Source organism: Poecilia reticulata, chromosome 17 (assembly GCF_904066995.2).
Source record: "Poecilia reticulata chromosome 17, P_reticulata-male-v2, whole genome shotgun sequence".
NCBI lineage: Eukaryota > Metazoa > Chordata > Actinopteri > Cyprinodontiformes > Poeciliidae > Poecilia > Poecilia reticulata.
Genome location: NC_088846.1, coordinates 9,293,034 through 9,308,492, shown reverse-complemented (window position 1 = coordinate 9,308,492; position 15,459 = coordinate 9,293,034). Strand labels below are relative to the sequence as shown.

Here is a 15,459-nt window from a genome sequence, read left to right as displayed (position 1 = left end):
AAATATTTAACATATAAATGGAGGTCAGTGGTATTGTACTGATCTCCCTTTTAGCACCTTAACTGGAGGCGAAGCCCAAAATTAAATTTGTCCTCAGGACAATATCTGGTATTGAAAAGGGGTGTTTTGATATTTGATTAAAAAAGAATATGATAAAATAATTGTAAGCCTCTTTCAAAACAGATTATCTCTAGTACGAAGTGTACAAATGCACCATGACGTATACAGCCTGTCGCCGTAAGCTTGTGACAGTAAGAATGCGCATTTAGATGGTGAAACCCATTTCGACACAACACCTCTCATAAATATTAAAATAACTAAAAGAAAAATAAAGTTTACAGAACACACAATTCACATTATGCACTTCACATTCGTGTACATATATGTTATAAATCTATATCAGTGTTTTAATTTTTGTAGCTTTAAACAACATTTTGCGCAAATCCTGCGCAATCTTCACTTCCGTGCAAAAAGAGGTTTTAAACTGTTTCCGTTTCCTGTGTATTTTTGCAGCTACACGACTGCTGCTAAGTAGACATAACAGGTATCTAAATATGAGCAAAATGACGTAGTTTAACTTCAAATTAAGCCGGTTTTTGTAATTAAAACAGCTGGTGTTAAGTGATGCTAGCTTTAAAATAACGCTCGAGCGGCGGTCTTGCTTAAACCGCATGTAAACAAACCCGGGAGGGTTTCTCCGCCGCTGGCGTTTCAAACTCCAGCAAACTTTTTTCTGGTTGAAAACACTTTCTGAGAAATGTCGTGGTTCAGTCAGGTCAGTCAAGGTCCATGCCAGCGGCAGGCCGCTGATGGCCAGCAATTTACAGCCCCGAATATCCTCGGCAGCCCCTATAATCCCACTAGTGTACCAGCAGGAGCAGCGACCCCTGCTACCCAGAGCAACAGCGGGGCTGGCCTGCCTTCTCCAGGCCAGTTTGACCTGCCATCAGCTCCTCAGGCTGCAGCCAGCCCTCCCAGCCTGGAGAACCTGTCCTGCGCCGGTCAAGACAGACAACCAGAGCCCATTTCCTATGTGACCTTCCAGGAGCAGCGGTGTGTCCTGAGCTGGTTCCAAGGCTGGAATGACCCCCAGAAGGAGAGGTTTCTGCAGGATCTTGTTGGCAAAGCCGTGCCGGGGAAAGTGTGCACTCTCCTAGACTCACTCAGCACCCTCCAGGTACTCCCTGCTCTGTTACAGGTGAACATACATTTCTTGAGATTACACTTAAAAAAAAAAAAAAAAGAAATCTCAACTACTGCTTTGTGACAGGTCAAAGACAAACTGCCCAACATCTTTGAGTGCCAGCTCCGGCTGTGGACCCAGTGGTTTGAGTCCTGGGGGGAAGAGGAGAGGAATCATTTCCTGCACATGCTGGAGGAGAAGGACCCCATGTTTGTTGCCCACTTTTACAGGAGTGTAGCTGGCACCGCAGGAAGAGACTGACCAGAAGTCTGCATCAGAGGACATGCCTGCAGATACTGCATTCCTTAGATTTCCTACACACTTCTTACATAGAAAGTCCACACTTTTAAAGTCTCAGATACTCAGATTTCTCAGTCAACTTTTGCTCCATATTTAAGAAACAATAGGTTTTTGGATGATTTTACATCAGATGTTCGTACAGTGTTCAGATGTTAAAGATGGAGCCTTGAAACATCACAAGGGAGCTGATGGATGGATGGCTGGACAGAGAGATTATTCAACAGAAGGCTGGATGGAGAGAAACGACAGATGTACAACTTTAAAAAATAACAAAAAAACACTATAACAGCAGTTTTTTTTTTCATGCAGACAATTAGGTGCGAACATAAATATTTCATTAAATATATTTCTGTTACTGGTCCAAACCTGGAATAAGTATAAATCAAATTCCATATTTTTCCATTCTTTTAAATAGAAATGCACCATCAATACCGATTTCTAATTTTCCTTGGCACTGTGGCCTGCTGATTCTGACTTTTGTCCGCAAGGCATGAAGCAAAGGAAAGTGGGGGAGGGGGGGAATGTTTTTTGATCGAGGTTGAATGAAGGAATTACAAGATTATCCCCATTGATGCCTCAAAGCACATGACAACGTCTAAAACATTTATATTTACCTCATGTCATTTGTTTATAGACCAAAAATAGTGGGAGTTTTGTTTTTTCTGCGTGTCAGATTTTTCTGGTAGCCGACACTCTGATCACTTGTTGTAAAACTTTGTGATTCTGATCTACGGATGATTGACTGGTGCGTCTCTGCTTTTCCAGACCCTGTAGGAACCCTGTTTTTTTTTTCTTTTTTGTTCTTTTTCAAACCCATGTAATTGTTTAAACTGTGATGAAATCCTTTGTGATCATTTGATGTGACTTGGGTTTTTTCTACAGAGATTTGTAATGTTTCTCAAGGCCAACGTGTTTATAATAAAAACCCGCTTTGTTTTATGAAGTTGGACGGTTGAGTTTCATTAAAACTACACAGGTTGCACTTGATGTTTATTACACCTAGAAAATGACAGTCAAGTCAATACACACTTTTAAGTTTGTTGATTTATTGAATCAAAATCATTCATAAAGACAATAAAATATTTGATTATTAAATCATGTAACTTTTGGACAAATGTGCCAAAACCAGACTTATTGTGTTGTTTAATTAATCCAGTCAGTTGATCCTGGAGGCAGTAAAACTATTGGCTGAGGATTTTCGACATCCTCAACGCAGTAGTTGAGAAACGGGAAGATTCTGTCGGTAAACTCTTGACCTGAGAACGAGTACAGATGAGATCTGGCACCAGAGTCGTAGAAGGACACCTGTCCCTTGTTGTAGTCCAACAGGATGCCCAGAGTAATGGGCAGCCTCTCAACCTGAAGGGTTACCGACGTCCTGTCAATCGCTTTGAGCTCATTCTGTTTGTTCAGGACAATGGTCCAGAAACCCTTCGCGGGCCTGAAGGACAACGATCCTTTTCTCTTGGCCGATTCGCTGACCATCCCGATGTGGTAGCAACGTTTATCAGCTACAGACACCTCCCAGTAATGGCGGCCTCTCGAGAAGCCGTTCGAGCCCAGAACGCCGAGAACAACGTCGAACCTGCCGGGGTTGTCCTGGAACGGGGGTACGTCATTGGTGGTGGATACCTCGGTGTTGTCGTTAAAGAAAACTAATCTGGGATGTGCCGTGTTTGGATCCCAGGTGATCTTTGCTGGAAAAGGGAGAAATGCAGACTGTGTTTGTTACATTTAAAAAAAAAAGTTTAAACATGCAGAATGCACGGTGTCTGTGTGTTAGTTTTAGGGTTGCACTGATAAATCGGCCTCGATTTCTTTAATTTTGGGTGACTGGCGTGAAACTGATCTTTCCACCGATATTATCTACTGACACAAAGGTCTGAAAATCAGCCAGTAGTTATGTTTCCATTACAAAGGTGCACAAAACTGTTGATATTTGGCTCATGTCGAAATACACATTTCCGCAATTGCTCCTTTTCCATTAAATATGAAACGCAATTAAAATCCCACGAGAATATGTCTGTTCACGTGATAAGTCATAAAAAAAAATTAAAAAAACATGCCGCGCCATCACCCTCCTACCACTTCCTGCCGTCTTCTTCATCTTTCCCGTCAGTGCTAACATCTGGTTGTTGATCACATGACTCGTGTGATGCGAATTTGCAATTTTACTAAATACACTAATTTTAATGTCGCTGAAAAACCACCTCCTCCTAACGTAAAAACCTTTTAGCAAAAAACATAAGGTTTTTTTTTTTAAATTGCTGGGTATCCATAAAGCAAATTTGTTTTCGTAATTCCAATTTGCCCAATTATATGACCGATGGAAATGCAGCTGCTGTCTCTTTTTGTTCTGCGGTGACCCGGTCACATCTTTATGTGCGTGGTTAACAGTCACACCACTGTTGTAAACTTAGTGATTCTGTTGCTATATTGAGCAAGTTTTCAAACAAACAAACCAAAAAAGTTTGATTACAATGGAACTGGAAAGCCTGTTTTTTTTTAAAGATCGGTCATCGACCAAAATACTGCAATCAGTGCATCTCCAGTTGCTCTCCTAGCAATCCTGACTCTTGTGTGTGACTCACTGTTATAGATGGTCCTGTCTTCCACGTTGGTCAGTTTAGCCACGACGTCTGAGAGGAGAGGAACAAAGCATGACTTCCTGGTTCTGATCTGAGCTCGTGTTTAACCTGTAGTTCGGAGGTGAACATACTGTTGTAGTCTTCCTGCAGCCGCTCCTTCTCCCGCTGCTGTTGCTCGAAGTCGCGCTGCAGCTTTCTCAGGGCGGCGTCCTTCTCCTGCAGCTGCTGATGGAGACGATCCGCATCCTCCTGGCTCTGCTGCAGCTGCCTCTGCACGTCTGTTTTATCAGAAGCTTACTGTGAATAACACAAAATGACACAGTAGATCCTCGCTGCAGGTCATTTTTTTTCTTTTGACCTCTCACCTTCACAGTGGGTGTTGGCGTTGCAGCACGTTTCCAGCTCCACCGTTTGCTGCTTTAAGTCTGAGTGAGAAAGGAGCTGCAGTGATTATAACGCCAAGCGACAAGAGACCATTTTCAGATCGGCGCATGAGAAGCAGTTTAAAATGGAATGTTATTTTCCGAGACACGTCCACATTCAGGTAATAGAGACTGATCTTTTCCAGTAGATAACAGGAAGGCTGAACAAAACACAGCAGCAGGGCTCATTCCATACCTCTATTGGCGATCTCAAGTTTTCTGTTTTCTTTATCCTGTGCTCTTAATTGTTTTTCCAGGTCTGAAAAGAGATGGAGAAGAATTGCCTGAGTCAAGTGTTGCATGCTGTTTGGGGCTATTTATGACACACACACACACACACACACACACACACACACACACACACACACACACACACACACACACACACACACACACACACACACACACACACACACACAGCGCCAAAACTTTTTTTTAATCGAAAAACAATAGGTTTTATTTCTTTTTTTGTATTTGGCATGTTTCCACTGAGCAATTTTATTTTTGAAACGTCAAATTGTGCATTTATATGGTCAATGGATTATTAACCTAAAGGCTGGTTAGAAAACAAACTAGGCAAAGTCCAGACCAATATCCACTGAAAACTGTATGCATTCAATCTGAAGTTGAGCTTTTTAGCAAAGAAGAACTAGTAAGACATGTGATTCTATAGATGTGCAAAGCTGGCAGGGACATACCCAAAACAGATTTGTGGTAAAAGACAATGCTATAAAGTTTTCCTCCTTTATAACTATACACTACTTTGTGTTGATCTATTACATAAAATCATAATAAAATACATAGAGGTTTGTGACAAAATGTGAAAACAAATTTACTAGTAATACTTTTGTAAGGCACCCTACAGTAAGTATTTGCTATATTACTGCATAAAAATAATAACAAACCGTCAACTTTCTTCTTAGCAGTTATAGAAGTTCCTTCCTTTGCTTTTTTCAGCTCAGCCCTCAGATTGGCGATATCCATTACTGACAGAGACAGAAAACACATAGTTATTCCAGTGGCAAATTAAAAACAAGCAAAACTGTTAAACTAGTACATGAAAGGAGTTTGTACCTAGTTGAAAATTCCTTGCGTCTGCCTCCTGGAGCTGAGCTTCAGTGTTTTGCAGTTTCTTCTGAGCAAAATTGAGTCTCTCTTGAAGTTCTGAAGATTTAGAAACACATGCATATGAGCCAAAAGTACAATTTAACCTTAAGTAAATGTTATCGCTTTACCTGCGAGGTTTTCAGCATACGTCTGATTGAGGTCTCTTATTTCCTCCTGCAGTGGTACGATTTTCTCATTCAGTTCCATAATCTGAGCAGCTAAAATAAATAAATAAAAAAGGCAGTGACTTGATGGTTTCTTTTTATTCATTATCTAGTAATTATGTTGATTCTTATTTCCAAAAGGACTAAATACTCACACAGATTCGCAATTCTCAAGGTTGACGTCTCCAGCAAATTTGTTTTCTTTTTTATCTCAGTTCTGACCGATTCCAATTGATTTTCCAGATCTAGGAAATAAGAAAGAAAAAGAAAGCGTGAGGTGTGTCCATGGGATGTTTTTTATTATTATTATTATTATTATTATTATTATTATTATTATTATTATTATTATTATTATTATTATTATTATTATTATTATTATTATTATTATTACTTTGCCTCACCTTTAATTTTCTCAGCTTGCGCTCCCAGTTGGCTCTCCATCTCCTTCTTCAGCGTGGCTATTTCGTCTTTTTGAGTCAAAATTTTAAATGCTGACAGAGAAAGATGTGATAATATCAGATCAGCTACTGAGCATGCTCAGCAGTGCACCACTCATTTCATTGATACCTACTGAGCTTTGTGTTTTCATTGTCTTTGTCCTGAATTCCTTCTATCAGGTGACTGAGATGATCTTGGAGTCCTGCGGTTACAATTAGTTTTTTAAATTCATATTCAATTCTAAACTTATCCAGTGCTAGCATAATGCTACGTGTTTGCTACTCACCTTGGATCTTGGTGTAATCTGATTCGTTTGAGGCCACGGCTACCAATCGATCGATCTCCACTTGTACGGCAATAATCTGTAAAACTGAAAGAGTCTCACATTTTTAATCCACTCATGTAAATATCTTCCAAAAGAATTATTTATTTATTTAGTTGCTGGCTTATATCTTACGTCTTTGGGACTGGGTGCTTCGTTGTTTCAGTTCTTGTGTTACTTTGTCCAGTTCTGCACTTTTCTGGTCAATAATTCTTTGAAGCTCTTAAAAGAAAAAAAAAAAACAGAAATATTTGTCAGCTAGCTAGCTTGATATTGAACTGTACACAGTACAAGAATATATAGTACTTGTAAGAAAGACAAAGATTTGTATTTTTTTGTGATAGGTGAAAGCTTTTTATTTTGTTACTTTATAAACGTTTTTAAATCTATTTTTAGCAACAAGAACAGGATATGGGTCCCTTTCCCTTAAGAAACACTTGAAGTAATTGAGCTAAAATAGCTAAAACAACATTTGTGTGGACAGTTCACACAAACCCACCTTCAACTTTAGTTTGGGAAACAGAGTTCCCCAGCTGCTTCTTCTTTAGTTCTTCCAGCTGCACAGTCAGTGTAGAAACTTGAAGAGCTTAAACAAACACAAGCTTTTCGTTAGCGTCGACATCCTTCGATCTTCCAAATCATAGAAAAGATATTCTACGATGCGCAGCTTTACGGCTTACCAAGAGACGTAACTGTATCAGATTTGTTCTTGAGATCCACAATCTTGGCTTCCAAACTTTTCTGCAGGTCTACCAAAAGTAAAATCAAAAATTATAAGTTTTGAATTCAAAACATTTCCTCCAGCAAGGGATGAAGAAGTAATAGTCACCTTGAATTTGCTGCTCATTTGTAGAACACTCTGCTTGAGTCTGGTTCAAGCTGATCTGCAGAGCTGGTAGAAATAAAAATGTTTTTTAAATAATTTATGAATTAAATATATTCCCAGCAGCCTACATGTTTACTAAACTTACTTGTGATTAAGTTCTTCTGTTCCTGGTTCTCCTCTTCTTTAATCTTCAGTTGTTCCTTCAGCTCTACGAAGCGTCAGGTAAACACAAAATGAACAACGACGTCACACTTGCTCTTCCCAATCGTAAAAAAAAAAGACACAAATAAACACCAGGAGCCCACTCACTGTATACCGTGACAACGGCTTTTTTTTCTTCACTTTCCTTTTCCTTTTCGAACTCTCTCAGCCGGCTTTGCAGTACAGAGATTTTTACCACTGAATAAAGCAGAAACAAAATGATGAGGCACACGTAAATGTTAATATCTGATAAAGATTGCACCGTTTTCTCGCTTCACCTACACAGTTTGCCGTTTTCCTGGTTCTTCTCCTTCATCTCCAAGTAAACGTTTTGCAACTGCGCCTGCTTGCTTTCAAGCTCTCTGTTGAGTTCTGATTGTGGGAAGGATTAAAAAAAATATTAGTCATTTGCAGGAAATCACAATGGTCAAAATAGAAGGAAAAAAAAGAAGATTGTTTTTCTTTTTAGTGGTCTTAATCCTCTTCCGCAATTATGTGATACACCAAGACAAAATATTACATTACTGTGAGATTTAAGGAAAATTCTATGTGATTTTTGAAGTTTTTTACAAGTAAAAATCTGAAAAGTGTGCCAAAGACTACATTCAGTCTCTTTCACTCAATGTTTTTTTTAGAACCTCCTTTTTGTACATTTATTGTTTTTACTTATACTTCTTTGAAAAAAAAAAAAGTTCAAGCTCAATCATGTTTGAGTATGATTCTTAATTCTTTCCACTGATGTCTAGGGTTGTTTTTCTTCTGGTGGTTAAACTTCCACCATATTCTGAAGTTATTTACAACCTTTAACAGGTTTTCATCCTCTTCTTTTTGTAACATTTCTGGCCGGTGCTGCGGCGACATTTAAAAAGAGTGAAGGTGTCTGGATACTTTTTCGAGGCGAAAATCAACCTGACTTCAGATTTTACTCCAGTTTGCCGGAGGCACTTACGGGTAATCCTGTGGGATTGTAAAACCTCAGTCACCGACAGCTGTTTCTGAAGATACTCCACCTGGCTCTGCAGGGTCAGGACTGTCATCACTGAAACGCAAAATGCAAAGTCAAGAGTCTAGAAAACAACTACATTTGTTTTATTAAATGTCGTAATGAACCGCAGGAGGACAGAGATGTGCTGATTAGAGGAATGAAAGTGTTAGAAGCTGTTTCACTCACTGTGTTTTAGGGTTTCCTGGTCTCTGCTGTCTATCTCACTCAGCAGACCATCCAGTCTCCGTTGCAGCTCTGAAAAAAAAAGCCAGTAAATGAAGGAATTTGTGATACAATTCCCATAAATGTTTAACTCTGAACCAGTGACAATTTAAAGTACCTGATATCTCACTGGTCGTCTCATTGGTATCCTTGCTCTGAAGGGTCCAGATGTTATTCTGCAGCTCAATAATATTTAAAACTGAAACACAAATGTAAATGGGAACAAAAGAGCTGAAATCTTGGTGGGACCTTTTAACAGCAGACTAAAACAAATGAGTGAGATCAGTGAGAGTTTCCTGACTGGTCTGAACATGTTAACTTGAGAAACATCCTAACTACATCTGCTCACAGATCTCCAAATAAATTATTTTTTAGGCTTTTTAGCGCTGAGGATGCTACGTGCGTCGCGCCCTGACACTGCTCAGCTGCAGCAAAAAAAAAAGGATCTCATTGGCAGAAAAACAATTCACAATCTGTAGAAAGTGTTGATCATTTAATTATTTAATCACGATTAATTGTGATTAATTAGATTAATTGTGATTAATCAATTGTTGAAATAATTGTTAACTAATTTAGTAAGTGATTAATGGTTAACTGGACAGAGTTAAAAAAGGTAATTTGCTGAAAAAAACAAAACAAAATATGCAGAGCAGTAATTAAGCCAAAATTTAACAAAATATTTATACATTCTGCATTTACATTAAAAAAATACCCTTTGTCTGTAAATATGTTTTACTAAAAGCTCCTCAAGTGACAAATAATTAAATTCAGAAGGGAATTTTATTATTTGTTTCTGCTAATGTATTGATAATATTGCATGTAAAGAGCTTAATAAGTTACATGAAAACCTGCAGAATGTGTTGGTTTGATTAAACAATCACATAAAAATATGCGATTAATCCATGAATCAATAGAAAAATTGATAGAATAATCGGTTACTGAAATAATTGTTACTTGCAGAAACAAAGTGATTAATTTTCTGGGCTTCCAGCTGCAAGTGAACTTCCTTCCATAAATGGGACTGTTTTTACTCAGCAAAGCTGCCTGTCTGCAAACCACCCGGAGAGAAAATATGGGCTGAAACATTTTCCATATGACCCGGACACTCACTTATCTGTGAGTTGGGGATCAGTCTCTCTATGTCTGCAGTCTTGGCTTTTAGTTCTTTCTCTTTCTGCAGCAGCTCCTTCTGCAGCCCTGAGGAGAAAATGAAAAGCAAAAAGGACATTTAAACATCTCGCTTTCAAAAAGGTTGAAACTACATTCGTAAAGATAAGTGGTACTCACTTAAAATCTCCTTTTCACTTGGCGATGTTGCGATTGCCTTCTTTAAAGCCTGGATTTGACTGTGCAGGTGTATTATACTCACAACTGACACAGACAAGCATAATGTACAAGACAAATATTAAGGAAAGAAACCAAGTAAGTCCACATCTTTCTTTAATAAATAGGAATGTTTTGGAAAAAAAAAACTGAAATAAATACCAAGGGCAGTTTCAGAGTCTTCGGTTCTGTTTAGCTGTGCTATCCTTTGTTCCAGTTCAGTCTTTACCGCTGAGAGAAACAGGTTAGGACTTTAGATTGGGAGAGTAACCGTGACGCGACTCGGAAGTTCAGAAAAGCCGCTCACCGATGTATCGCTCCTCAAGTCCCAAGCACTGCTCACGCGTCTGACGCAGCTGCTCCTTCAGGCCTGCACAGAAACACAAAAACAGTCTTGCTTATCAAAAATGTATCTCACAAAATGTCACTGACGCCACAGAGTAAGACTCACTCTTTATTTCACTAAGAGCTTTGGAGTAGTCTAGTTTGTAGGTTTGAAGGAGCGTCAGAATATCTGCAAAAACATTCGAATAAGATTAAATGTCGAAAGTGGTGCGGTTTAAGAGTAAGCGGAGGCGCGCTCACCAGTCTGTTCACCGGTTGTCGTCTCCTTGTGCTCCGTCAGCTCCTCCATGATGCTGATTACTTTCATGACTGGTCAAAATAAAAGTGCACACTCGTTGGCTTTGTTACGGTGAACACATGAAACGTTCTCCAAAGGCAGAGATCCCTCCTCTTTCTACTCTTACTCACTCAGCTGTGCGATGGCCTGGTCTGTACTCTCCAGGGATTTCTGCAAAATGACCTCTTTTCGCTTCATCACCTCCAGTTCCACTGTTATGGCTTCAATAAAAAATTTTTTAAAAAAAGCAAAAATTTTCAAATTTCATCAACAATTTTAAATGTGTTTTGATGAGATTTTATGTAACTGACCAACTGACACAAAGTAGTACATGGAAGGAAAATGGTTTCAAAGTTAAAAAAAAAATGGACACATAATCTTAACTTTTTGCAGCTGTAACTGCAAAATACCTCCGTATACTAAGATTTAAAAAAAAAAAAAAAATTATATATATATATATATATATATATATATAATTACTTTGTGTTAGTATATCTCATAAAATTCAAATAAAACTAAGGCTTCAGCTAACTTTAGGGATTGATTATTCTGACGATTAATCAATTAATCAGATGAAATTATTTTTCATTTAGCCACTTAAGCCTTCTTTATTAATTAGAAATAGCTACATTTAAAGAAGCAAATGAAAAAGAAATGAAATAAGACCAAAAACATTTTATGGAGTAAAATGCAACAACACTGCATTGCTTTAGTGAAAGGTTTATCATTTGCAGCAAAGGATGCATTTCCACCTAAAAAAAACTACTTCTAACATCAAAATGTGAAAAGCTCAGTCCTTTTTGTTTGACTTTGTATGAATGCAGTCTAGGGCTGATCTGTTGACTACTAATTAATAATTAGATAGCAAAAGGTGCTTTTTAGTTGTTGTTTTTTTTGACAGAATTTGAACCATGTGAAGCTTAAAATAGGTCATTTGAGTAGAACAAATTTACAAAGTTTTTAAAATTATTTTTAATGAAAAATGTCTATATATTTTTTGGACCGTTTTGACTTAATTGGTGCTCTCAACGCCTTATTCTGTCAGTAAATTGCCTTTTTTGGAGTCAGTATGGTCCAGTTAACGATTAATCGCTTACTAAATTAGTTGGCAATTATGTCAATTATCGATTCATCACAGTTAATCAGATTAATCATTTCAGCCATAAATAAAACCCATAGTTGTTCGTGTCGATGTTTTGGTTTACATCCGCCCGTTCACCTGTGATGGTGGGCTCCAGGGTCTTTTCGTAAGTTGAAACTAACGTTGCCAATCGGTCCACCTCCAGCTGGAGCCTCAGGATCTCCCTGGCTGAAAAATCCAAATCAAAAGCACATCGGGGTCAACGCAAAAGTAACAACAAGAACCTAAGTGGAGATGTCGGAGTGCAGGCTTACTAAGATTCTTGTCATTTTCCCGTCCACTGAGCAGCACGATCGCTCTCTTCAGTTGCTCAATCTTTCGCCTCAATTCCCTCTGAGCATCTGAAAGTAAAACGAAAATGAATGAATAAATCAAGCTCAACGTGCACAACCTGAACAAGATATGTGTTGGTGATTTGCAAACACAAACTCACCAAGGATTTTAGATTTGGATCCCTCCGTCAGGATCTTGACCCTTTTCTCCATCGTTGTGATTTTATGGCGCACAGAAATCAGCTCCAGCACTGATCAGTCACGTCCATATGAACGATTAGAAATACCAGGTTATTTTTTTTAGTATGACTTTAAAATTGTGGATGAAAAAAAAAAAAGAAACACTGGCAAATGTAGTTGTAGAGGCTTACACACCAATAGAGATCGGGTCTTCTTTGCGTTGCAGCTCGGAGAGCTTCCTGTCCAGTAGCTCTTGTAGCGCTGAGGGAAATTAAGAGTCTGGATTATGAGATTGAGTTTATGGGTGAACTGTAAAATTACTTTAACAGATACTAAGTGTACTTCCTTGTTCTAATTTTTCAGTCAAAGAGAGCGTGATTTACCCAGAAGTCGTCCATCGACAGTAAGAGCGGTTTTGCTGCTCAGTTCGGTCTGCTGTAGGTCCCAGATCTGATTCTGCAAGGAGATTATCTCTAGGACTGGAAACAGGAATTACACTCATCATGTACTGAACACCGTTTTCACTCCTCAGCAAAGGAATAAATCTTTCCAAAAGAAAAAAAACAAACAAAAAACCTCACTTAATGCCAAAGTTTCATCGTTCCTGTTGATTTGTGGCTTCTTGGCGTTCAGCTCGGCGGTCTTTGCGCTCAGTTCAGCTTGCACAGCTGTTTGAAATGAATTCAGAAAAGAGACTTCTCTATTCAAGGCAGACATTCAGTAAAAATAAAAACATCAAAATTAAATTGAAGCGTTTTGATAACACGTGACCTGCAGTGCTTTATGAATGTATACTGAGGAATTCATCTTTATCACATTTTTTACAAGTTACAACTACAAATCTCAGCATAAGTAGGAACTAAATATTTAGTTTGCAAGCTAAATATTTAGCTCCATGACTAAATACTGAATTTGAAAGCTAAATATATATATTTTTAAGCAAAATATTTAGCTTATGGATGAAATATTTCACCGACATTTATAGCATGGCGAAAATATGACTTTGAAAAAATTAACACCCTTTTTTTTCTCTATGACTAGCTAACTAAACCAAAAATATTGCTGTAAAATTTATGACTCTAATTACCTCTTTTCTTTCGACTTCACAGTTCACTTCACTACTTTTAGCTAGGATACAAAATCCTAATTAAAAATATTGAAGTTTGCCGTTGTAATGTGACAAATTGTGTAAAAAGCTTGTGATATTTATGCCCTTTTTTATGAATGAAGTTAATAATACTGAAATATGTATAAAAAAAAAACATTTTGAAAAACTGAAAACGTTGAATGGATGAATAAAACTTCTCACCTGTTATCTCGGTCGAATTTCCATTTGAGTTAACGAGGGATTCAAACTTCCTCCGTAGAGATCTAACATCCCTGGTCAGAGCCATGATCTTCAAAACTATAAGAAATATATTTTCAAGAAAAACTCCACTATGCCAAAGCATTACAAAGATGAAAATGACCTTAAAATGTGGTCTCACCTTGAATGTTCTCACTGTCAATCACCTCCAGCAGATGCTTCAGTTTGGTCTGCAGCTGGGTGTGGTACGCTGTCGGGAAACAGACAAAACATTTGAGCATTTTGCTTGTTGAAGCCTCCTCTGATTTTCAGAATTTTCAGGCACGATCTTACAGCCGGCGACGGACAACACAGCCAAACTGCAGGTGGAGAGTTTCAGCTTCAGCTCCCTGACCTCCCGCCTCAACTCGAAGGCTTCCCCGTCTGCGATGGAGCGCGCAGGTTACAGCAGAACAACGCAAGAGGAAGCTTTCCAACCCGCCGAAGGAGGATGTACCGTCTACTCACCCAGCTGGCTGTTACGCCGACTTGCTTCCCGAAGCTGCTTGTTCAGGGAATCCAAGCTTTCCTCAACCCCTTGCAAAAACAGAAGAGAGAACCCGTAAGCATGCGTCAGATCAGAACTGGAACATGGATAAAGAATACACTCACCAGTGCAAAGTCTGATTTTTATTGACTGAAAGAGAATGAAAGGCATTAGGTTAGAAGAATTAAAGTAACAGACAACATTCAAATTAGCATGAAAAGGAGGTGATTATTACATACCGTTACATTTACTTCGTCGAAATCAGTTCCATCTGGCAAGGGTATCTGAGAGGAATACATTAAAAATGTTCAATCACTATTTATACCACACAACTTTTACTACAGCAACACAGTGGATATAAAAATTGTGCAAAACCCAAGTAAGATGAAAGGTTTCAGTGGATATGTGATTATTCATAGCACAGATCCGAAGTGGTGTGACTTGAAACCTTCACACAATCAGATTGGAGTCGACTTAAAGAGATCAGTTAGAGATGATTTGAACTTTGTGACATGGTGCATTATTCTGCTGTTACTGAAAATGTCACTGTGTTCAAATTTTGTGCACAAACTGTGAGACATGTTCAGTAATAGTACTCAGGGAGGCTATGGCAAAAGTGTGTCAAGAAAATATTTCCTTTGCCCTGATTTCTCAACTCCGCTGACTGAATGCTGCAGTCTAAATTGCGAAATTTTTTTCAGCTTGTAGTTGTCCAATTTTAAGTCAAACTGAAAGATGTCTGAATGCAGAAAATTAAATCCAAATGTGCTTCGACGTCAGATGAGTTTCAAGGTTGGGAACACTTGTGCAACCAGGTAAGTGTGGCTTTCTCATAAGGTTAATTTTTCCCATTAATTGCATTTTTGCTTGTTTTCAAATGAATATCAAGATGTCACATTAAAAATGGTAAAAGCTTTACAACGGATCAGCATGGTCTTATTTTTTTCCATCACATAATCTGTGCTGTCTACTCTCTTTACATGCACTATGAATGAACAATGTCAGAATCAGTGAGGACTCACAGTAATCTTGGAGAGGATGTCGTCCAGCTGTGGGTTTCCAGTGTTCTTGACAAACTCCCCCACGTTATACGGCACTGAAAACACACCAAGGATTCAAATTTCAATCAACGTTTCAATGCTATATTTACTGGAAACATCACGGGACAGCATTGCTTCTTACCGTGTCTGCTGTCAGACGCAGGGAAGACACAGATGAGAAGGAAGGGAACCCAAATTAAGTTAGAACCTCCAGCCATTGTTCTGCTCCTAAAACGGTAACGACTTGCAGCAGCAGCAATGCTCTTTTTATCCCACTGGATGACCAATACC

The 15,459-nt window shown here is 38.5% G+C and overlaps 2 protein-coding genes across 3 annotated transcripts; one reads left to right on the top strand and one right to left on the bottom strand.

Annotated features, from left to right (window-relative positions):
* The first annotated feature begins 471 nt into the window (after positions 1-471).
* c17h14orf119 (chromosome 17 C14orf119 homolog) lies at positions 472-2,422 on the top strand. Of its 2 annotated transcripts, none has more exons than XM_017310098.2 (2): positions 472-1,198; positions 1,271-2,422. In XM_017310098.2, exons 1-2 carry the CDS (start codon positions 758-760, stop codon positions 1,442-1,444), a joined length of 615 nt encoding a protein of 204 aa, XP_017165587.2. In that variant the 5' UTR covers positions 472-757; the 3' UTR covers positions 1,445-2,422. The 2 variants fall into 2 exon arrangements, with proteins under 2 accessions (XP_017165587.2, XP_008431197.2); XM_008432975.3 differs by having other exon boundaries at positions 477-1,177.
* Positions 2,423-2,509: 87 nt separating this feature from the next.
* Positions 2,510-15,459, bottom strand: LOC103461001 (uncharacterized). The gene is made up of 43 exons (XM_081598546.1): positions 15,311-15,459; positions 15,151-15,224; positions 14,368-14,412; positions 14,254-14,278; positions 14,110-14,178; positions 13,936-14,025; positions 13,784-13,852; positions 13,606-13,701; positions 12,878-12,964; positions 12,680-12,775; positions 12,492-12,557; positions 12,278-12,367; positions 12,099-12,185; positions 11,923-12,012; positions 10,835-10,924; positions 10,667-10,735; positions 10,533-10,595; positions 10,389-10,451; positions 10,244-10,312; positions 10,046-10,129; positions 9,869-9,955; positions 8,877-8,957; positions 8,723-8,791; positions 8,501-8,590; positions 7,834-7,923; positions 7,660-7,749; positions 7,496-7,558; positions 7,354-7,416; positions 7,205-7,273; positions 7,024-7,110; positions 6,660-6,746; positions 6,489-6,572; positions 6,336-6,404; positions 6,166-6,255; positions 5,920-6,009; positions 5,729-5,818; positions 5,568-5,657; positions 5,399-5,479; positions 4,690-4,752; positions 4,437-4,496; positions 4,203-4,349; positions 4,075-4,122; positions 2,510-3,180 (listed from the first exon to the last, which is right to left on the bottom strand). The coding sequence occupies exons 1-43, from the start codon at positions 15,384-15,386 to the stop codon at positions 2,627-2,629; spliced, it is 3,840 nt and encodes a 1,279-aa protein (XP_081454672.1). The 5' UTR covers positions 15,387-15,459; the 3' UTR covers positions 2,510-2,626.